Below are 25,054 nucleotides of genomic sequence, written 5' to 3'. Positions count from 1 at the left end.
ACCCCTCGAAGTGGGAGGGGCTGAACCCCGATATGCGTCGGCTCTCTTTATTTAATAACATCTTCCGTGTTTCTGGATAGACGAAAACAATCGCTTTCCTTCCATTTCCCATCCATTCTTTGTTTCGTTTTATTTATTCGTTATCCAATCGGCTTCAAATTTTCCCAATGAATTTGAATTTCCAAAAATGGCAAAAAATTCTATTCTGTAAATAGTAAAAGAGAAGCAGAGCTATAAACTACACCCAACACTAAAACTATATAAAGCGCTATAAACTACACCCAACACTAGAACAATATAAACCGCTATAAACTACACCCAACACTAGAACAATATAAAGCGCTATAAACTACACCCAACACTAGAACAATATAAACCGCTATAAACTACACCCAACACTAGAACAATATAAAGCGCTATAAACTACACCCAACACTAAAACTATATAAAGCGCTATAAACTACACCCAACACTACAACAATATAAAGCGCTATAAACTACACCCAACACTAGAACTATATACAGAGCTATAAACTACACCCAACACTAGAACAATATAAAGCGCTATAAACTACACCCAACACTAGAACAATATAAAGCGCTATAAACTACACCCAACACTAGAACAATATAAAGCGCTATAAACTACACCCAACACTAGAACAATATAAAGCGCTAAAACATTGCTTGTAGTTTATATTGTTTTATTGTTCCGGGTGAACCGTCTTCCTCTTCAATGGAAATATCCCAACAGGATGGGAAGGAACAACTGCAGCTGTGGATCGTATGGCAAATCCATCCATCCATCCATCCCTTGAGGCTGCAGTTGTTCCTTCCTATCCCGTTCCATTGAAGAGGAAGACAGTTCACCCGGACCCAACATCCTGATGACGAGACCCATCGGGGTGATAGGAGGGAACATGCTGGGTGTGATTGTTCTCTACAGACGATCATCACATCCTATCCCGCTGATTTGCAATTGGACACCTTTCCCCCCTCCCTGTTTTTTGCACTTTATTTTATATATAGTGCTTTACATTGTTTTAGTATTTTTTGTAGTTTATAGCGCTTTATATTGTTCTAGTGTTGGGTGTAGTTTATAGCACTTTATATTGTTCTAGTGTTGGGTGTAGTTTATAGCACTTTATATTGTTCTAGTGTTGGGTGTAGTTTATAGCACTTTCTATTGTTCTAGTGTTGAGTGTAGTTTATAGCGCTTTGTATTGTTCTAGTGTTGGGTGTAGTTTATAGCGCTTTATATTGTTCTAGTGTTGGGTGTAGTTTATAGCTCTGTATATTGTTCTAGTGTTGGGTGTAGTTTATAGCGCTGTATATTGTTCTAGTGTTGGGTGTAGTTTATAGCACTTTGTATTGTTCTAGTGTTGGGTGTAGTTTATAGCGCTTTATATTATTCTAGTGTTGGGTGTAGTTTATAGCACTTTATATTGTTCTAGTGTTGGGTGTAGTTTATAGCGCTTTATACTGTTCTAGTTTGGGTGTAGTTTATAGCGGTTTATATTGTTCTAGTGTTGAGTGTAGTTTATAGCGCTTTATATTATTCTAGTGTTGGGTGTAGTTTATAGCACTTTATATTGTTCTAGTGTTGGGTGTAGTTTATAGCGCTTTATACTGTTCTAGTTTGGGTGTAGTTTATAGCGGTTTATATTGTTCTAGTTTGGGTGTAGTTTATAGCTCTTGTGACAGAGCGAGGCTCTGTCCCTATGAAATTGGAGGAAAACGAGACGCAGACACAGAGTTTGCATATCTCCAGCCCTGTGTCTGGGTCTTGATGTTAACGAGCAGGGTGTGTGCCCAGCTGCATATAAGCCATATAAATGAAGGGCTGTTGGTGTAGGTGTGGAGGAGTGTGAACAGCTTGCTGCTGGCTGAAGAGTGGTTTGCCCTGTGGGAGACTGTAGTCCGTGTAAGGGACTGGGAAAGGCTGACAACCTTGAGAGTCAGGAAGACTAAGGAAGTCGGTGAGTCCAGGGGGCTGGAAAGAGTTGACAAATCTGTTGGGAGCAAGCAGAGGAACTGTTGACAATTGAGAGCCAGGTGGCTTGGTATGTTCATTTGTGTGCTGAATGAATTTAAACCCCTGCGTGGGATTACTGGATGAACTAAATATTTTTGTTTTCTTATAATAAACGTGGGCTACCAGGCCCTTAACCATAAAACGCCTGCCTGATGTAGACTAAAACGTGCATCTACCAATTGTGCTTAATCACCCCAACATTACAAGTGGTGCTCGAATGCGGGCATGTAGACGGTGGAATCCGGGTCCTTGCTCCATGGTGAGTCGCATCAGGAACTACTGCTAGCTGTGTGTGGCAGCCAGGCGAACAGCATTGCGTATACGTTTATTTGATGGACTGTGTTGCATGCAGGTTGTGTACCTGTGAAGGAAGAATTAAACATCAGATTTTTTTTTTTCCTTTCTCTGCTGAGAACTGTTACAAGCTGCTGTGTGCATGTGATTGCAAGGATGAGGCAGTCAAAAAGCAAGAAGTTCATGTTTAATCAAGTTAAAGAGGATGTTGTTCCTGGCAGCCTGAGCCCAAAGGTGCCACAGCATGACGCAAGGAGGCCTCTGCGCTGCATCCGTTGTAGTGAGTGGGGACATGCTGTTGCCCATTGCCCCTTGTCACAGGAATGTTTGGGGAATAACCAAGCTGGATGGGAGGTTGATGAATTCTGGAGCTCATCTACTAATGATTGTGATCAGCTGTGTCCTCAGAAGTGGTATCCAATGGCAACGAGTGAGAGCCAGTCATGGAGGAGATGCCAAGAAGTGAGCTCAGCATGGTCTGAGAAGATGTCTCCACCTTGTAGGGCCAGCCAAAAGGGGCCAGTGAAATGTGAGACAGCGAATGAATGGTTCAAGCGGAATCGCAAAGAGTCGGGTGCACTGCAAGGGGCTGAGATCTTGGCCTCTGACTATGTGCAACCCATGCTGCCTACAGAGGAGGTGGGAGACTTCCTTGTAAGATTTGAAAAAGTTGCTGTAAAGAGAAAATGGCCTAGGAACCGGTGGCCAAAACTGTTGCAAACCTTATTGCGGATAGAGTTCCGGTCGGTTTACCATTTGATGGATGGGGGCCAGGATGACTATCGCAAGTTTAAAGAGGAAATCCTTCTTAGAGGAGAGTTCCATCGTATCATGGGCCGCCAGCAATGCTCCAGGATGGGAGAAGTGTCGCCGGAAGTCCTAGGAATTGGAAATCCAGAGAAACGTAAGGTTTTCTGTCATGGCCACTTAGGCAAAGGGGTCAGTCCAGAAAGGAGAGTATATCAGCCTGAATCCTGCATGAGGTATAGCCAACCTGCTTTGGAGCGCAAGTCTGCAGTTACCCCTAGCAACAAGGATATTGTGTTACCTACAGGGGGCGTCAGTGGGTCCAGAAAGGCTGCAGTTTTGCTCCATGGCCACATGGGGGAGTCAGCCTATGGAGACACCACACCAGTGAGACAACGCACTCAAGTGAAGGCTATGACATCAGCTGCAGGAACTGGTAAGACTGTTTCAGTTTGTGATGCTGAACCCAGTGAAGTGGGAGTATGTCCAGTGGGGAGATCCGCAGTACAAATGGACATAGACTTTCTGCATTGTGCTACCCAGAGCAGTGGGGAGGCGCAGCGTAAAGCCCAACTAGACGCAGGGCTAAAGACTGAAAAGGACATGGGGACTCTGCATATGCCTGCTATGATCCAGCAGATGGCTGGGAAAATTGAGCTAGGGGTGACCAAAACAGTGCTGGTACCATGTTCCCTAGTGACAGCTGCTGCAGGGTTGCCCAGGGAAACTTCCAAGGAGCTTGCAGTGTTGGAGCAGAGAGTTTCCCAGGTCAGCTATGGAGCTGCCCAAATAGGCAAAAGTGCCCCTTTACAGAGAGCAGGTGCTGTAAAGAGTCGCTCAGAGGTTATGGTGGCTCATAAACAAACCACAAAAACAGCAGTTGTGTCTACATGTAATGAGAATGCTAATGATCGTACTAACAAAAGTGATACTATTGCTAAAGGTGATGAGTGTAATGACATTGAAACATGTATTTCTTGTAATGTCATATCTGAGAGTGAGGTTGGTAATGTGTTCACTACCAGTGATGAGAGTAGGAGATCTCCCATGACAGGCAGAGGCACAGGATTGTCCATGGAAGTCTCATGGGGTTTCCATGTGTTGGAGTCAGAGGCTGCCCAGGATGGCTCTGGTGCTATGCTGGTGGAACAAGGGGGGACTAATTCACACAGTGAGAGCGTGTGGGCGCAGCCCCACAACCCTACAGGTAGCCCAGTGGGCAAGGGGTTAATTCAGCCTGCAAAAGCTGAGTGTACAAAGCTGGATGTGTCTGTAGTGCCACCAGAAAAAGGTGTTCAGAATGGTGTGCTGCACCAAGCTTTAGGTGATGAAGCATCACCCCAATGCAACGTTGATAAAAGTGTGGTGTTACAAAATGATGTATATAGAAATGACGAATGTGCAGTTAAAGCTAATGAATCCCAGGGTTCTGTGCGGCTTTCTACAGCAGGTGATGCAACACTGTGGAACGCCCATGGTGGAACCACAATGGACTGGGACAGCTGGGCCAAACAATTGCTAGCCATGCTGGGTAAGGCTAGCTTAAGTAACAAGGGTGTGGACACAACTGCTATGCCAGACAGGGGGATCGCCGACCCGCAGGTGGTTGAGGGCGTCTTGGTCCCTGCAAAGGTTGCTGCCCTCCACTCTGAGGAAACAGTTCAGGGCACTGGCATCGCAGATGTGTTGTCCACAGCCCCACAGCTAAATGATATTGAGTATCAAAGTGATAGTGTGACTTGTAATGACCTGCAGAGGCTCACCAACACTGGTGCAGAAGGGATAAGTGTGAGACATGTGTCTGACAGCTCTCCAGGGGAGAAACAAGCTGTGATGATGAGTACCTCCAAGGAGGATGAGGTCTCTTCAAATGTCTCACCCTCTCAACCTGCAGTCGCTGAGCCCCTCCATGTCTTGGACAGGGTAGAAGACCCTAGAAAGTTCTGGTGTTTAGACATGGGATGTTTAGAGATGACAGAAACCTTACTGGAAATGCTAGAGTTGGTAAAAATGAACTTACTGTATACTTGGGTATCTCCACCGCAGTTGGACCAGGTGGTGCTGCGTAGCACCAATGGGTGGAGCCAAGTGGTACAGGCAGTGCTGGGAAACCTTGACCAAGAGTGGAATTGGTGGGACCAATCATTAACCATTTGGCACAGGATCTACAGATTCTCTGTAAGCGTACTTCTAGTTATTGATTGGTATGGAAGGCACGCGAGAGAACTGCTTGAGATATCAGAGGTCTCTCCGTCTGGGGCGGTGACTAGAAACATCTCTGCTGGTGTGGTCCGAGGTGCGGCGGAGCAGTGGTCAGTAGAGGGCGCAGATACTGCCTTACCCGCTAGGCCTCATGAGAAGGAACGGCCCAGAATGGACTCAGCAGTAGCAGAGATGCTTTCTGTCACTGGCCCAGAGGTACAAGTTAAGGTGCCCGGAGACACTGTGGAAGAAAGTGTTAATAGTGGTTGCCATAACAATGTAATGTGTTCACATGGAAAAAATGGTTTATGCTTGGGTCAGGGTAGGTTGTTAGAACAGGTACCCATGGAGTGTTGGACAACGGGTGAGGTGGAGCTGTGCTATGGTTCCGTCGGATGTAGTCCCTCCTCAGGTCTTCTAACAAACACTGAATTGGAAAGCTGTGATCTGTTAAGAGTTCGTTCTGTAAACAATGATTTGGTTGCAGTGGGTACCAAGAGAAACTGTTTTAAACCTGAAATACCGATGGTGAAGGGTAAAATGGGTATTTGTAAGGTGAAAGGAGGGCTCAAGGAAGGCAGAGTTCCCCCAAGAAAAGTGAATAAGCCCAGGGACCCCAAAAGAAGAGGAAGGCTGAGTATAGGAAAATATAGGAACCTGTTAAGATCCAGGGGGGAATGTTCCTGGAAGCGCACCCGGAAAAAAGGTTGGGCCTACGTGGCTGACAGCCAGCACAGAGGTGTCCCAACCATCATGATGGGTGCTGGTGTTCCTCCCTCCGGATCGAAACAAAGGGGGGGGATATGTGACAGAGCGAGGCTCTGTCCCTATGAAATTGGAGGAAAACGAGACGCAGACACAGAGTTTGCATATCTCCAGCCCTGTGTCTGGGTCTTGATGTTAACGAGCAGGGTGTGTGCCCAGCTGCATATAAGCCATATAAATGAAGGGCTGTTGGTGTAGGTGTGGAGGAGTGTGAACAGCTTGCTGCTGGCTGAAGAGTGGTTTGCCCTGTGGGAGACTGTAGTCCGTGTAAGGGACTGGGAAAGGCTGACAACCTTGAGAGTCAGGAAGACTAAGGAAGTCGGTGAGTCCAGGGGGCTGGAAAGAGTTGACAAATCTGTTGGGAGCAAGCAGAGGAACTGTTGACAATTGAGAGCCAGGTGGCTTGGTATGTTCATTTGTGTGCTGAATGAATTTAAACCCCTGCGTGGGATTACTGGATGAACTGATATTTTTGTTTTCTTATAATAAACGTGGGCTACCAGGCCCTTAACCATAAAACGCCTGCCTGATGTAGACTAAAACGTGCATCTACCAATTGTGCTTAATCACCCCAACATTACACTCTGTATATTGTTCTAGTGTTGAGTGTAGTTTATAGCGCTTTATATTGTTCTAGTGTTGGGTGTAGTTTATAGCACTTTATATTGTTCTAGTTTGGGTGTAGTTTATAGCTCTGTATATTGTTCTAGTGTTGGGTGTAGTTTATAGCTCTGTATATTGTTCTAGTGTTGGGTGTAGTTTATAGCTCTGTATATTGTTCTAGTGTTGGGTGTAGTTTATAGCGCTTTGTATTGTTCTAGTGTGGAGTGTAGTTTATAGCGCTTTGTATTGTTCTAGTGTGGAGTGTAGTTTATAGCTCTGTATATTGTTCTAGTGTTGGGTGTAGTTTATAGCACTTTATATTGTTCTAGTGTTGGGTGTAGTTTATAGCGCTTTATATTGTTCTAGTGTTGAGTGTAGTTTATAGCGCTTTGTATTGTTCTAGTGTTGGGTGTAGTTTATAGCGCTTTGTATTGTTCTAGTGTGGAGTGTAGTTTATAGCTCTGTATATTGTTCTAGTGTTGGGTGTAGTTTATAGCACTTTATATTGTTCTAGTGTTGGGTGTAGTTTATAGCGCTTTATATTGTTCTAGTGTTGAGTGTAGTTTATAGCGCTTTGTATTGTTCTAGTGTTGGGTGTAGTTTATAGCGCTTTGTATTGTTCTAGTGTTGGGTGTAGTTTATAGCGCTTTATATTGTTCTAGTGTTGGGTGTAGTTTATAGCGCTTTGTATTGTTCTAGTGTTGGGTGTAGTTTATAGCGCTGTATATTGTTCTAGTGTTGGGTGTAGTTTATAGCGCTTTATATTGTTCTAGTGTTGGGTGTAGTTTATAGCGCTTTATATTGTTCTAGTGTTGGGTGTAGTTTATAGCGCTTTATATTGTTCTAGTGTTGGGTGTAGTTTATAGCGCTTTATATTGTTCTAGTGTTGAGTGTAGTTTATAGCGCTTTATATTGTTCTAGTGTTGAGTGTAGTTTATAGCGCTTTATATTGTTCTAGTGTTGGGTGTAGTTTATAGCGCTTTATATTGTTCTAGTGTTGGGTGTAGTTTATAGCGCTTTGTATTGTTCTAGTGTTGGGTGTAGTTTATAGCGCTGTATATTGTTCTAGTGTTGGGTGTAGTTTATAGCGGTTTATATTGTTCTAGTGTTGAGTGTAGTTTATAGCGCTTTATATTGTTCTAGTGTTGGGTGTAGTTTATAGCGCTTTATATTGTTCTAGTGTTGAGTGTAGTTTATAGCACTTTATATTGTTCTAGTGTTGAGTGTAGTTTATAGCGCTTTATATTGTTCTAGTGTTGGGTGTAGTTTATAGCGCTTTATATTGTTCTAGTGTTGGGTGTAGTTTATAGCACTTTGTATTGTTCTAGTGTTGAGTGTAGTTTATAGCACTTTATATTGTTCTAGTGTTGGGTGTAGTTTATAGCTCTGTATATTGTTCTAGTGTTGGGTGTAGTTTATAGCACTTTATATTGTTCTAGTGTTGAGTGTAGTTTATAGCGCTTTATATTGTTCTAGTGTTGGGTGTAGTTTATAGCGCTTTATATTGTTCTAGTGTTGAGTGTAGTTTATAGCGCTTTATATTGTTCTAGTGTTGGGTGTAGTTTATAGCGCTTTATATTGTTCTAGTGTTGGGTGTAGTTTATAGCGCTTTATATTGTTCTAGTGTTGAGTGTAGTTTATAGCGCTTTATATTGTTCTAGTGTTGAGTGTAGTTTATAGCGCTTTATATTGTTCTAGTGTTGAGTGTAGTTTATAGCGCTTTATATTGTTCTAGTGTTGGGTGTAGTTTATAGCGCTTTATATTGTTCTAGTGTTGAGTGTAGTTTATAGCGCTTTATATTGTTCTAGTGTTGGGTGTAGTTTATAGCGCTGCTTCTCTTTACCATTTATACATCTCTTGGCGCTGGGGACACTTTAGACGTTCAGCATTTATATTACACTTTGAGTTACACGCACTTTACCAAATTCTTTCTATTTTATTCTAATCTTATCTATTATATTTTCTTTCTATTCTGTTCTATTCCTTCCTATTTTATTACATTCTATTCTAAAATTTGAACGTCAAAATTGGAAATTCAGAAGGTGGTTTTATTTTATTTTTTTCATTCTATAACATTTTTGGGGGATTCTATTCTATTCTTCTATTTTCCATTCTATTCTATTCTTCTATTTTCCATTCTATTCTATTCCATAGGAATCTTCATCTGATTTCACTTTTATACCCCGTTTGGCATTTACTGCAATATGTTTCCATTTTGAATTCAAATTAGAACAATTCATTTCATTGTCATTTATTTTGGATTAGTTGAAATTCATCACTATTGTGATTCAGAAATTTGGATCCATCCGAATCTCTGAATAATAAAAAATTCATCTGAATTCCGATTCATAACGAAACGCGTTGCACGTCTACTTCTGACAATCACCTTCTGCTTCCAGTATAGATGTTTATTATTTTCAATGGGCGTTCTAACAGCAACACGTGTAACGTGTGACGCGACGTGCATGTGTAAGTAAATGGGCAGGAAAGGGTTAGTTCACCTTTTCAGGATTACATTTTTTATTTTTATGGCATTAAATTTGCAAAGTCTCAGGATTAGTGTCTCCCCTCCCCCCACCCATACGGATGCAATCCAGAAAGGGTGGTTCTTGGGACAGGTCATCCCTTCCTTCCCTTCTCTCTATAGAAAAGGGAAGGTTTCGCAGGCATGGGATGTGATAAGGTATGACAGCCAATCAGATGTTAGCTTTTTGTAGTCCAGATGAAAGATTGTTTCTGATTGGCTGCTCTCTTCACAATATTTTTGGTCTTTGGTGATTGCCTCCCCCCCACCCCCCACCTTTATTACCGTGAAGTCAGGTGTGTCGGCTTGTCGTGGCAGCGAGGTGCTCACGTAGCGGGAGCGCAGTACAGTGGGGTCCCCGATTTGGCTCCCGATGCAGAACTTCTCCCGGTGCTTCTCCAGCAGGGATCGGGTGCGGAACGTCATGTTGCAGTTGTGGCACCGGAGACTCCCCAGATCCGCCATCGCCGGATCTTCCTTCCCCACCTGGAGAACAGAAAATTCCACACTGGTCATTCCCCGCTAAAAATGCCATTTCCCTGGCTGCCTCCTCCTTCATGGGGGGGGGGGCAGTTCAGGGACATCCCAAAACATGAAGTAAAAATGCTGGTTGCCTGGCTGTCATGCATGACAAATGAATACAAATTAAGGTAACAAATGTTGTTTAGGATTAAAATAATCACAATAAAAATGTGTACAGAGTCGGAATAACAGAGCAAGATTCACAAACAACTTCATTGAGAGGATTTGTGAAAACTGCTCTCAACATGTTTCTCCCTCTTGGGCTTCTTCAGGATATATACAAAGCTGTACACTGTGCTAACCCCCTCACCTCCGGAAGATTTACCCCCCTTCACGACCGGGACATTTGTTGTTATTCAGCACTGCGTTACTTTATCTGGTAATTGTGCGGTCATACAACGCTGTACCCAAATTACATTTATATCATTTTTTTCCCACGGGCTTTCTTTTAGTAGCATTTGATCACCACTGCGCTTTTCGGTAGTGTGGCACAGCGGTTGCGGGAGGGGGAGTGAAGCACAGGGGTTGTGGGCGTGGGGCACTGTGGTTGAGGGAGTGGGGCACAGCGGCTGCAGGGGGTGGGGCACAGCGGTCGCAGGGGGTGGGGCACAGCGGTCGCAGGGGGTGGGGCACAGCAGTCGCAGGGAGGGGGGCACAGCAGTCGCAGGGAGGGGGGCACAGCGGTCGCAGGGAGGGGGGCACAGCGGCTGCGGAGTGCTAAGCGACATACAAGTACGCCGATTAGCCTGTAGCTGCTGCCCGCCCGCAGAATACGTAGCATTGGCAGGCGGGAAGCGATTAATAATAGGATTGAAGGTGATCACTGTTGTTCTTTACGACAGCCGGGTCTTTTCTGCCCCTCTTGTGGAACCCTAAATACCTCTTGGGGCTGTATATAGGATGAGGCAGTAGATGGGGGCAGTTCCTGATAGGGTTGCACCAATATTGTTTTTTTTTTTTATCGGGCAGTGAGGGTACTGAAACTTTCAGTCTAGTACTCGCCAATACCGCGTACTGATACTTTGCTGTGCGATTGGCGCCAATACAAAAAAATTGCTGCAAATCGCACTGCAAAATTTTATTTAAAAAAAAAAAAAAAAAAAAAAAATCGCATGCGATTTCCCCCACCGCTCCCGTGTGTATAGAAAGGGAAAATCGCCACCGACGACAGCAAACCACCCCGCGGGTATAGAGCAGAAGTGACGTCCGCTGATGGCAGATCCCTCCACATCTCCTCCAGCGGCGGGATTTGCTGTCATCGGCGGACCGCGACACCGAGGAAAATGATGCATTTGGCAAGATTTGTACTGCGAGTTCTAACATTTCTAATAAACTGCCCACTAGATGGCGCTTTTCCCTTTCTATTTGTGCCAATTCATTTTGTATTGATGCAAACTATTGGCTTCGGTGTCAGGAGGAGAAAATCGCACGTCTAGCGATACCGGGGCACGCCCACTTCCCGAGCGGGGCTGGTGATTGGCTACAGGCTCCAACACGTTGTATCAATGTATAGTATACAGAGCTCAGTATAACTGACCCCCCATATCCTCCAGGGACACCCCCCATATCCTCCAGAGACACCCCCCGGTCCAACAGAGACACCCCCCCATATCCTCCAGAGACACCCCCCCAATATCCTCCAGAGACACCCCCCCATATCCTCCAGGGACACCCCCCCATATCCTCCAGAGACACCCCCCATATCCTCCAGACACACCCCCGGTCCAACAGAGACACCCCCCCATATCCTCCAGAGACACCCCCCCATATCCTCCAGAGACACCCTCCCATATCCTCCAGAGACACCCCCCCATATCCTCCAGAGACACCCCCCCATATCCTCCAGAGACACCCCCCGGTCCAACAGAGACACCCCCCCATATCCTCCAGAGACACCCCCCCATATCCTCCAGAGACACCCCCCCAATATCCTCCAGAGACACCCCCCCAATATCCTCCAGAGACACCCCCCGGTCCAACAGAGACACCCCCCCATATCCTCCAGAGACACCCCCCATATCCTCCAGAGACACCCCCCATATCCTCCAGGGACACCCCTCTATATCCTCCAGAGACACCCCCCCATATCCTCCAGAGACACCCCCCCATATCCTCCAGGGACACCCCTCCATATCCTCCAGGGACACCCCTCCATATCCTCCAGGGACACCCCTCCATATCCTCCAGAGACACCCCCCAATATCCTCCAGAGACACCCCCCAATATCCTCCAGAGACACCCCTCTATATCCTCCAGAGACACCCCTCTATATCCTCCAGAGACACCCCTCTATATCCTCCAGGGACACCCCACTATATCCTCCAGGGACACCCCTCCATATCCTCCAGAGACACCCCTCCATATCCTCCAGAGACACCCCCCCATATCCTCCAGAGACACCCCCCAATATCCTCCAGAGACACCCCCCATATCCTCCAGAGACACCCCCCATATCCTCCAGAGACACCCCTCTATATCCTCCAGAGACACCCCCCATATCCTCCAGAGACACCCCTCTATATCCTCCAGAGACACCCCCCATATCCTCCAGAGACACCCCTCCATATCCTCCAGGGACACCCCTCCATATCCTCCAGGGACACCCCTCCATATCCTCCAGAGACGGCCCCCCATATCCTCCAGGGACACCCCCCCTATATCCTCCAGGGACACCCCTCCATATCCTCCAGGGACACCCCTCCATATCCTCCAGGGACACCCCCCCATATCCTCCAGAGACACCCTCCATATCCTCCAGAGACACCCCCCATATCCTCCAGAGACACCCTCCCATATCCTCCAGAGACACTCTCCCATATCCTCCAGAGACACCCTCCCATATCCTCCAGAGACACCCTCCCATATCCTCCAGAGACACCCTCCCATATCCACCAGAGACACCCTCCCATATCCTCCAGAGACACCCCACATATCCTCCAGAGACACCCCCCAATATCCTCCAGGGACACCCCCCAATATCCTCCAGGGACACCCCCCGGTCGAACAGAGACACCCCCATATCCTCCAGAGACGCCCCTCCCATATCCTCCAGGGACGCCCCTCCCATATCCTCCAGGGACGCCCCTCCCATATCCTCCAGGGACGCCCCTCCCATATCCTCCAGGGACGCCCCCCCATATCCTCCAGAGACGCCCCCCCATATCCTCCAGAGACGCCCCCCCATATCCTCCAGAGACGCCCCTCCATATCCTCCAGAGACGCCCCCCCATATCCTCCAGAGACGCCCCCCCATATCCTCCAGAGACGCCCCCCCATATCCTCCAGAGACGCCCCTCCATATCCTCCAGAGACGCCCCCCCATATCCTCCAGAGACGCCCCTCCATATCCTCCAGAGACGCCCCTCCATATCCTCCAGAGACGCCCCTCCATATCCTCCAGAGACACCCCCCCATATCCTCCAGAGACACCCCCCCATATCCTCCAGAGACACCCCCCCATATCCTCCAGAGACACCCCCCCATATCCTCCAGAGACACCCCTCATATCCTCCAGAGACACCCTCCAGAGACACCCCCCATATCCTCCAGAGACACCCCCCCATATCCTCCAGAGACACCCCTCCATATCCTCCAGGGACACCCCCCATATCCTCCAGAGACGGCCCCCCATATCCTCCAGAGACACCCCCATATCCTCCAGGGACACCCCTCTATATCCTCCAGAGACACCCCTCCATATCCTCCAGGGACACCCCTCCATATCCTCCAGGGACACCCCCCCATATCCTCCAGGGACACCCCCCATATCCTCCAGGGTCACCCCCCATATCCTCCAGGGACACCCCTCCATATCCTCCAGGGACACCCCTCCATATCCTCCAGAGACACCCCCCCATATCCTCCAGAGACACCCCTCCATATCCTCCAGAGACACCCCCCCATATCCTCCAGAGACACCCCCCCATATCCTCCAGAGACACCCCCCATATCCTCCAGAGACACCCCCCATATCCTCCAGAGACACCCCTCTATATCCTCCAGAGACACCCCCCATATCCTCCAGAGACACCCCTCTATATCCTCCAGGGACACCCCCCATATCCTCCAGGGACACCCCTCTATATCCTCCAGAGACATCCCTCCATATCCTCCAGAGACATCCCTCCATATCCTCCAGAGACAGCCCCCCATATCCTCCAGAGACACCCCCATATCCTCCAGAGACACCCCCCCATATCCTCCAGAGACACCCCCCCATATCCTCCAGAGACACCCCCCCCATATCCTCCAGAGACACCCCCCATATCCTCCAGAGACACCCTCCAGAGACACCCCCCATATCCTCCAGGGACACCCCCCCATATCCTCCAGGGACACCCCCCCATATCCTCCAGGGACACCCCCCCATATCCTCCAGAGACACCCCTCCATATCCTCCAGAGACACCCCTCCATATCCTCCAGAGACACCCCCCAATATCCTCCAGGGACACCCCCCATATCCTCCAGGGACACCCCCCCATATCCTCCAGGGACACCCCCCATATCCTCCAGAGACACCCCTCTATATCCTCCAGAGACACCCCCCATATCCTCCAGAGACACCCCTCTATATCCTCCAGAGTCACCCCCCATATCCTCCAGGGACACCCCTCTATATCCTCCAGAGACACCCCCCATATCCTCCAGGGACACCCCCCATATCCTCCAGGGACACCCCTCCATATCCTCCAAAGACGGCCCCCCATATCCTCCAGAGACACCCCCCATATCCTCCAGGGACACCCCCCCATATCCTCCAGGGACACCCCTCCATATCCTCCAGAGACACCCCCCCATATCCTCCAGGGACACCCCCCATATCCTCCAGGGTCATCCCCCCATATCCTCCAGGGACACCCCCCCATATCCTCCAGGGACACCCCTCCATATCCTCCAGAGACACCCCCCCATATCCTCCAGGGACACCCCCCATATCCTCCAGGGACACCCCTCCATATCCTCCAGAGACACCCCCCCATATCCTTCAGGGACACCCCCCATATCCTCCAGGGACACCCCTCCATATCCTCCAGAGACACCCCCCCCATATCCTCCAGAGACACCCCCCCATATCCTCCAGAGACACCCCCCCATATCCTCCAGAGACACCCTTCCATATCCTCCAGAGACACCCCCCCATATCCTCCAGAGACACCCTCCATATCATCCAGAGACACCCCCCATATCCTCCAGAGACACCCCCCCATATCCTCCAGAGACACCCCCCCATATCCTCCAGAGACACCCCCCCATATCCTCCAGAGACACCCTCCATATCATCCAGAGACACCCCCCATATCATCCAGAGACACCCCCCATATCCTCCAGAGACACCCCCCCATATCATCCAGAGACACCCCCCCATATCCTCCAGAGACACCCTCCATATCCTCCAGAGACACCCCTCCATATCCTCCAGAGACACCCCCCATATCCTCCAGAGACACCCCCCCATATCCTCCAGGGACACCCCCCATATCCTCCAGAGACACCCCCCCATATCCTCCAGAGACACCCCCCATATCCTCCAGAGACACCCCCCATATCCTCCAGAGACACCCCCCATATCCTCCAGAGACACCCCCCATATCCTCCAGAGACACCCCCCATATCCTCCAGAGACACCCCCCATATCCTCCAGAGACACACTCCATATCCTCCAGAGACACCCTCCATATCCTCCAGAGACACCCTCCATATCCTCCAGAGACACCCCCCATATCCTCCAGAGACACCCCCCATATCCTCCAGAGACACCCCCCATATCATCCAGAGACACCCCCCATATCCTCCAGAGACACCCCCCCATATCCTCCAGGGACACCCCCCATATCCTCCAGGGTCATCCCCCCATATCCTCCAGGGTCATCCCCCCATATCCTCCAGAGACACCCCTCTATATCCTCCAGAGACACCCCTCTATATCCTCCAGAGACACCCCCCATATCCTCCAGGGACACCCCTCTATATCCTCCAGAGACACCCCTCCATATCCTCCAGGGACACCCCCCATATCCTCCAGGGACACCCCTCCATATCCTCCAAAGACGGCCCCCCATATCCTCCAGAGACACCCCCCATATCCTCCAGAGACACCCCCCATATCCTCCAGAGACACCCCCCATATCCTCCAGAGACACCCCCCATATCCTCCAGAGACACCCCCCATATCCTCCAGAGACACCCCCCATATCCTCCAGGGACACCCCCCATATCCTCCAGGGTCATCCCCCCATATCCTCCAGGGTCACCCCCCCATATCCTCCAGGGACACCCCCCATATCCTCCAGGGACACCCCTCCATATCCTCCAGGGACACCCCTCCATATCCTCCAGAGACACCCCCCCATATCCTCCAGAGACACCGCCCCATATCCTCCAGAGACACCCCCCATATCATCCAGAGACACCCTTCCATATCCTCCAGAGACACCCCCCCATATCCTCCAGAGACACCCTCCATATCCTCCAGAGACACCCCCCCATATCCTCCAGAGACACCCCCCCATATCCTCCAGAGACACCCCCCCATATCCTCCAGAGACACCCCCCATATCCTCCAGAGACACCCCCCATATCCTCCAGAGACACCCCCCATATCCTCCAGAGACACCCCCCATATCCTCCAGAGACACCCCCCCCCCCCATATCCTCCAGAGACACCCCTCTATATCATCCAGAGACACCCCCCCATATCCTCCAGAGACACCCTCCATATCATCCAGAGACACCCCTCCATATCCTCCAGAGACACCCCCCATATCCTCCAGAGACACCCCCCCATATCCTCCAGGGACACCCCCCATATCCTCCAGAGACACCCCCCCATATCCTCCAGGGACACCCCCCATATCCTCCAGAGACACCCTCCATATCCTCCAGAGACACCCCCCCATATCCTCCAGAGACACCCTCCATATCCTCCAGAGACACCCCCCCATATCATCCAGAGACACCCCCCATATCCTCCAGAGACACCCCCCATATCCTCCAGAGACACCCCCCATATCCTCCAGAGACACCCTCCATATCATCCAGAGACACCCCCCATATCCTCCAGAGACACCCCCCATATCCTCCAGAGACACCCCCCATATCCTCCAGGGACACCCCCCATATCCTCCAGAGACACCCCCCATATCATCCAGAGACACCCCCCATATCATCCAGAGACACCCCCCATATCCTCCAGAGACACCCCCCATATCCTCCAGGGACACCCCTCCATATCCTCCAGAGACACCCCCCCATATCCTCCAGAGACACCCCCCCATATCATCCAGAGACACCCCTCCATATCCTCCAGAGACACCCCTCCATATCCTCCAGAGACACCCCCCATATCCTCCAGGGACACCCCCCATATCCTCCAGAGACACCCCCCCATATCATCCAGAGACACCCCCCCATATCATCCAGAGACACCCCCCATATCCTCCAGAGACACCCCCCATATCCTCCAGAGACACCCCCCATATCCTCCAGAGACACCCCCCATATCCTCCAGAGACACCCCCCATATCCTCCAGAGACACCCTCCATATCATCCAGAGACACCCCCCATATCCTCCAGGGACACCCCCCATATCCTCCAGAGACACCCCCCATATCCTCCAGAGACACCCCCCATATCCTCCAGAGACACCCCCCATATCCTCCAGAGACACCCCCCCATATCCTCCAGAGACACCCCCCATATCCTCCAGGGACACCCCCCATATCCTCCAGAGACACACCTCCATATCCTCCAGAGACACACCTCCATATCCTCCAGAGACACCCCTCCATATCCTCCAGAGACACCCCCCCATATCCTCCAGAGACACCCCCCCATATCCTCCAGAGACACCCCTCCATATCCTCCAGAGACACCCCTCCATATCCTCCAGAGACACCCCCCCATATCCTCCAGAGACACCCCTCCATATCCTCCAGAGACACCCCCCATATCCTCCAGAGACACCCCCCATATCCTCCAGAGACACCCCTCCATATCCTCCAGAGACACCCCCCCATATCCTCCAGGGACACCCCCCCATATCCTCCAGGGACACCCCCCATATCCTCCAGAGACACCCCTCTATATCCTCCAGAGACACCCCCCCATATCCTCCAGAGACACCCCTCTATATCCTCCAGAGTCACCCCCCATATCCTCCAGGGACACCCCTCTATATCCTCCAGAGACACCCCCCATATCCTCCAGGGACACCCCCCATATCCTCCAGGGACACCCCTCCATATCCTCCAAAGACGGCCCCCCATATCCTCCAGAGACACCCCCCATATCCTCCAGGGACACCCCTCCATATCCTCCAGGGACACCCCTCCATATCCTCCAGAGACACCCCCCCATATCCTCCAGGGACACCCCCCATATCCTCCAGGGTCATCCCCCCATATCCTCCAGGGACACCCCCCCATATCCTTCAGGGACACCCCCCATATCCTCCAGGGACACCCCTCCATATCCTCCAGGGACACCCCTCCATATCCTCCAGAGACACCCCCCCCATATCCTCCAGAGACACCCCCCCATATCCTCCAGAGACACCCCCCCATATCCTCCAGAGACACCCTTCCATATCCTCCAGAGACACCCCCCCATATCCTCCAGAGACACCCTCCATATCATCCAGAGACACCCCTCATATCCTCCAGAGACACCCCCCCATATCCTCCAGGGACACCCCTCTATATCCTCCAGAGACACCCCCCATATCCTCCAGGGACACCCCCCATATCCTCCAGGGACACCCCTCCATATCCTCCAAAGACGGCCCCCCATATCCTCCAGAGACACCCCCCATATCCTCCAGGGACACCCCCCCATATCCTCCAGGGACACCCCTCCATATCCTCCAGAGACACCCCCCCATATCCTCCAGGGACACCCCCCATATCCTCCAGGGTCATCCCCCCATATCCTCCAGGGACACCCCCCATATCCTTCAGGGACACCCCCCATATCCTCCAGGGACACCCCTCCATATCCTCCAGAGACACCCCCCCCCATATCCTCCAGAGACACCCCCCCATATCCTCCAGAGACACCCCCCCATATCCTCCAGAGACACCCTTCCATATCCTCCAGAGACACCCCCCCATATCCTCCAGAGACACCCTCCATATCATCCAGAGACACCCTCCATATCATCCAGAGACACCCCCCATATCCTCCAGAGACACCCCCCCATATCCTCCAGAGACACCCCCCCATATCCTCCAGAGACACCCTCCATATCCTCCAGAGACACCCTCCATATCATCCAGAGACACCCTCCATATCATCCAGAGACACCCCCCCATATCCTCCAGAGACACCCCTCTATATCATCCAGAGACACCCCCCCATATCCTCCAGAGACACCCCTCCATATCCTCCAGAGACACCCCCCATATCCTCCAGAGACACCCCCCCATATCCTCCAGGGACACCCCCCATATCCTCCAGAGACACCCCCCCATATCCTCCAGAGACACCCCCCATATCCTCCAGAGACACCCCCCATATCCTCCAGAGACACCCCCCATATCCTCCAGAGACACCCCCCATATCCTCCAGAGACACCCCCCATATCCTCCAGAGACACCCCCCATATCCTCCAGAGACACCCCCCATATCCTCCAGAGACACCCCCCATATCCTCCAGAGACACACTCCATATCCTCCAGAGACACCCCCCATATCCTCCAGAGACACCCCCCATATCATCCAGAGACACCCTTCCATATCCTCCAGAGACACCCCCCCATATCCTCCAGAGACACCCTCCATATCCTCCAGAGACACCCCCCCATATCCTCCAGAGACACCCCCCCATATCCTCCAGAGACACCCTCCATATCATCCAGAGACACCCCCCATATCCTCCAGAGACACCCCCCATATCCTCCAGAGACACCCCCCCCATATCCTCCAGAGACACCCCTCTATATCATCCAGAGACACCCCCCCATATCCTCCAGAGACACCCTCCATATCATCCAGAGACACCCCTCCATATCCTCCAGAGACACCCCCCATATCCTCCAGAGACACCCCCCCATATCCTCCAGGGACACCCCCCATATCCTCCAGAGACACCCTCCATATCCTCCAGAGACACCCCCCCATATCCTCCAGAGACACCCCCCATATCATCCAGAGACACCCCCCATATCCTCCAGAGACACCCCCCATATCCTCCAGGGACACCCCTCCATATCCTCCAGAGACACCCCCCCATATCCTCCAGAGACACCCCCCCATATCATCCAGAGACACCCCCCCATATCATCCAGAGACACCCCTCCATATCCTCCAGAGACACCCCCCATATCCTCCAGGGACACCCCCCATATCCTCCAGAGACACCCCCCCATATCATCCAGAGACACCCCCCCATATCATCCAGAGACACCCCCCATATCCTCCAGAGACACCCCCCATATCCTCCAGAGACACCCCCCATATCCTCCAGAGACACCCTCCATATCATCCAGAGACACCCCCCATATCCTCCAGGGACACCCCCCATATCCTCCAGAGACACCCCCCATATCCTCCAGAGACACCCCCCATATCCTCCAGAGACACCCCCCCATATCATCCAGAGACACCCCCCATATCCTCCAGAGACACCCCCCATATCCTCCAGGGACACCCCCCATATCCTCCAGAGACACACCTCCATATCCTCCAGAGACACACCTCCATATCCTCCAGAGACACCCCTCCATATCCTCCAGAGACACCCCCCCATATCCTCCAGAGACACCCCCCCATATCCTCCAGAGACACCCCTCCATATCCTCCAGAGACACCCCTCCATATCCTCCAGAGACACCCCTCCATATCCTCCAGAGACACCCCTCCATATCCTCCAGAGACACCCCCCCATATCCTCCAGAGACACCCCCCCATATCCTCCAGAGACACCCCCCCATATCCTCCAGAGACACCCCTCCATATCCTCCAGAGACACCCCCCCATATCCTCCAGAGACACCCCCCCATATCCTCCAGAGACACCCCCCATATCCTCCAGAGACACCCCCCATATCCTCCAGAGACACCCCTCCATATCCTCCAGAGACACCCCCCCATATCCTCCAGGGACACCCCCCCATATCCTCCAGGGACACCCCCCATATCCTCCAGAGACACCCCTCTATATCCTCCAGAGACACCCCCCCATATCCTCCAGAGACACCCCTCTATATCCTCCAGAGTCACCCCCCATATCCTCCAGGGACACCCCTCTATATCCTCCAGAGACACCCCCCATATCCTCCAGGGACACCCCCCATATCCTCCAGGGACACCCCTCCATATCCTCCAAAGACGGCCCCCCATATCCTCCAGAGACACCCCCCATATCCTCCAGGGACACCCCTCCATATCCTCCAGGGACACCCCTCCATATCCTCCAGAGACACCCCCCCATATCCTCCAGGGACACCCCCCATATCCTCCAGGGTCATCCCCCCATATCCTCCAGGGACACCCCCCCATATCCTTCAGGGACACCCCCCATATCCTCCAGGGACACCCCTCCATATCCTCCAGGGACACCCCTCCATATCCTCCAGAGACACCCCCCCCATATCCTCCAGAGACACCCCCCCATATCCTCCAGAGACACCCCCCCATATCCTCCAGAGACACCCCCCCATATCCTCCAGAGACACCCCCCCATATCCTCCAGAGACACCCTCCATATCATCCAGAGACACCCCTCATATCCTCCAGAGACACCCCCCCATATCCTCCAGAGACACCCCCCCATATCCTCCAGAGACACCCTCCATATCATCCAGAGACACCCTCCATATCATCCAGAGACACCCCCCATATCCTCCAGAGACACCCCCCCATATCCTCCAGAGACACCCCTCTATATCATCCAGAGACACCCCCCCAAATCCTCCAGAGACACCCTCCATATCCTCCAGAGACACCCCTCCATATCCTCCAGAGACACCCCCCATATCCTCCAGAGACACCCCCCCATATCCTCCAGGGACACCCCCCATATCCTCCAGAGACACCCCCCCATATCCTCCAGAGACACCCCCCCATATCCTCCAGAGACACCCCCCATATCCTCCAGAGACACCCCCCATATCCTCCAGAGACACCCCCCATATCCTCCAGAGACACCCCCCATATCCTCCAGAGACACCCTCCATATCCTCCAGAGACACCCTCCATATCATCCAGAGACACCCTCCATATCATCCAGAGACACCCCCCATATCCTCCAGAGACACCCCCCATATCCTCCAGAGACACCCCCCATATCCTCCAGAGACACCCCCCATATCCTCCAGAGACACCCCCCATATCCTCCAGAGACACCCCCCATATCCTCCAGAGACACCCCCCATATCCTCCAGAGACACCCCCCCATATCCTCCAGGGACACCCCCCATATCCTCCAGGGTCATCCCCCCATATCCTCCAGGGACACCCCCCCATATCCTCCAGAGACACCCCTCTATATCCTCCAGAGACACCCCTCTATATCCTCCAGAGACACCCCCCATATCCTCCAGGGACACCCCTCTATATCCTCCAGAGACACCCCTCCATATCCTCCAGGGACACCCCCCATATCCTCCAGGGACACCCCTCCATATCCTCCAAAGACGGCCCCCCATATCCTCCAGAGACACCCCCCATATCCTCCAGAGACACCCCCCATATCCTCCAGAGACACCCCCCATATCATCCAGAGACACCCCCCATATCCTCCAGAGACACCCCCCCATATCCTCCAGGGACACCCCCCATATCCTCCAGAGACACCCCCCATATCCTCCAGGGACACCCCCCATATCCTCCAGAGACACCCCCCCATATCATCAGAGACACCCCCCATATCCTCCAGAGACACCCCCCATATCCTCCAGAGACACCCCCCCATATCCTCCAGGGACACCCCCCATATCATCAGAGACACCCCCCCATATCCTCCAGAGACACCCCGGGACTTCCCGCACACTCACCTCGCTCCTCCGCCCGAAGTTTGCAGGAAGCGTCTCCGGTTGCCGGGGGAACGTCTGGAGGGGGCGGGGCTGATTTCCAACTTGGGATCTTTTCCAATAAGGACTCAGCGAGAGGCGGGGCCAGATAGAAACTTTCCACCAATTGGAGAATGCTGCGCGGGAAAGACCCCGCCCCGTAACTTCAGCCGACTCCATCCCGTGCATGAAGGAGGCCACGCCCCGATCTCTATCACCTTTGTCCTGCCATAGGAGGACACGCCCACCCACCCCAATCCTCCTGTAGGACACACCCATCAGTATGTTGTCGCCGCTGCCTGACCCCGCCTCCTCTCACGTAACGGCTGAGATAAGAGTGCATGGGGTGGGCGTGGACTGAGCGTGGAGGCGGGAACATCTCTTCACACTGGCATCACGTGGCGTTGCTCCGCCGGTGTAGTGTCATATTTTGCTCCCCATCATAGAATACTCCGGAAGTGACGCTGCGGCCAGAAATTTAGCACTGCGCATGCGCCATACGTTCCAAACACTTGCGCCATGCGTTCCAAATGATTTGCGACAATGCAGACCAGGGAAACCGTCAGATAATGTCAGAGAAGTGAGGGGAGGTAATCCTCTCCCTGAGCCACAGTTACCCGCTCTCTCTCCGCCGCTCTCTGCTCTGTCTAAAGTTAATGTCACGATTACCTCCCCTCACTCCCGTGACATTATCTGACGCTTTCACTGAACTACATTGTCGGAAATCCTCTGGAACGCATGGTGCAAGCATTTGGAACGCATCGCGCATGCGCAGTGCAAAATTTCCGGCCGCAACGTCTATTCCGGAGCGTTCTATGATGGGGAGCAAAATATGACACTGTAGCGGTGTCCTATCATTTAAGGCCCTCCATCAGATAGTGTCCGCTGCGTACTGCGCATGCGCAGCAACACAGATTCCGAAAATACCCGAAGATGAACGGCGCCTGCGCTGTGAGTCCAGGTTCTATCCCCACCATCTAAGTGGACACAGAGTAGGAATAAAAAAAGAGCCGAGCGCAGCGAGGCGGAGCCCGAAGTGTGGCAAGCGAAGCGAGGGGCCCTCTAATATTCACAGCCCTATGTCCGCTTGGATGGTGGGGCCACCACCTCCACTCACCGCACAGGCGCCGTTCAGCTTCAGAGATTTTACGAAGCTTCTTCTGCCCCGCAGTACGGGGTGGACACTATATGATGGCCAGACTGAATATGCCAGAACACCGTACGCGTGCACAGCTAGAGCCGTTAGGCTGTGACGTCAGCAGTAGGCGGGGCCTGAGCGGATATATAGCTGAGTGGGGAGGGCGGAGCGTCAGTGTGCAGAGAGCGCAGAGGAGGAGGACCACAGAGCTCCGGGGGGAGGAGCCATTGTCCGGACTACAGCCGGTGTTGTGCCATATAGTGTCCGCGCCGTACTGCGCATGCGCAGTACGGAGCAGACGAAGCTTCGGAAAATCTCCGAAGCTGAACGGCGCCTGCGCCGTGAGTGGAGGTGGTAGCCCCACGATCCAAGCGGACATAGGGTTGTGAATATTAGAGGGCCTCACGCTGCGCTCGGCTCTTTTATATTCCTACTCTATGTCCACTTGGATGGAGGGGAGAGAACCTGGACTCAGTGCGCAGGCGCCGTTCATCCTCGGCAATTTTTGGAATCTGTGTTGCTGCGTACTGCGCGTGCGCACTACACAGCGGACACTATCGGATGGAGGACCTTATATGATAAGACACCGGGTCACATGGTGTCTGTGTGTCCGGAGAACCCGCTGCCTCTGCGGCAGGTTAATGCAGACACGCTGTGACCCGCCTCCAGTACAGACAATGGCTCCTCCCACCGGAGCTCTGTGTGGGGGATGGTCCCTCCTCCCCCGCTATCCACACACTGACACCCACATCCCCCCTCACCTACCACTGAGGGTGTGGCTCCAATTGCCCACCCTCCCCCTTACCCCAAGCCCCACCTACCTGTCTGGGTGATTTATAGGTAAAGGTGATCCGGGGAAAATCCGATCGCCTCTCGGGGGGTCAGGAAGGAATTTTTCCCCCAGCTGTAGCACATTGGCTCACGCTATGCTGGGGTATTTCACCTTCCTCTGGATCAACTGCCCCTCCCCAGACCCAAAACGGGTGGCAATGCCTCTTATCAGGCTCCGCTACACCCACTCATCTACCCCCAAGGGTGACAACACTACCACCCTGGGTGGGGGGTGAGTGTGACCGGTGGAACTTCCCCCCAAGTTTCATCTGCCCTCACTCCCCCACGCCCACCATACTGGTAAAAAAAAAAAACTGCCCCCACCTACATGCAATCTACCACCAAGGGTGACAATGCTACTGGCTCTGCTACACCCACTCATC

The 25,054-nt window shown here is 52.2% G+C and overlaps 1 protein-coding gene across 2 annotated transcripts in view; it reads right to left on the bottom strand.

Moving 5' to 3' along the window:
- The window catches only part of CCDC17 (coiled-coil domain containing 17), a 103,561-nt gene extending 80,669 nt beyond the window's left edge, over window positions 1–22,892 (bottom strand). For both annotated transcript variants that reach the window (XM_077450801.1, XM_077450802.1), the window contains exons 1-2: window positions 22,688–22,892; window positions 9,457–9,657 (exon numbers count right to left, since the gene is read on the bottom strand). In XM_077450801.1, the coding sequence (XP_077306927.1) occupies window positions 9,457–9,657; window positions 22,688–22,891 (405 nt within the window). In that variant the 5' untranslated portion in view covers window position 22,892. The remainder of the gene's footprint in view (window positions 1–9,456; window positions 9,658–22,687) is intronic.
- Window positions 22,893–25,054: the final 2,162 nt, after the last annotated feature.

Source organism: Lithobates pipiens, unplaced genomic scaffold (assembly GCF_037356315.1).
Source record: "Lithobates pipiens isolate NorthernLeopardFrog02 unplaced genomic scaffold, aLitPip1_a1.2 Scaffold_23, whole genome shotgun sequence".
Classification (NCBI taxonomy): Eukaryota; Metazoa; Chordata; class Amphibia; order Anura; family Ranidae; genus Lithobates; species Lithobates pipiens.
This window is presented reverse-complemented; position numbering and strand designations above follow the sequence as displayed.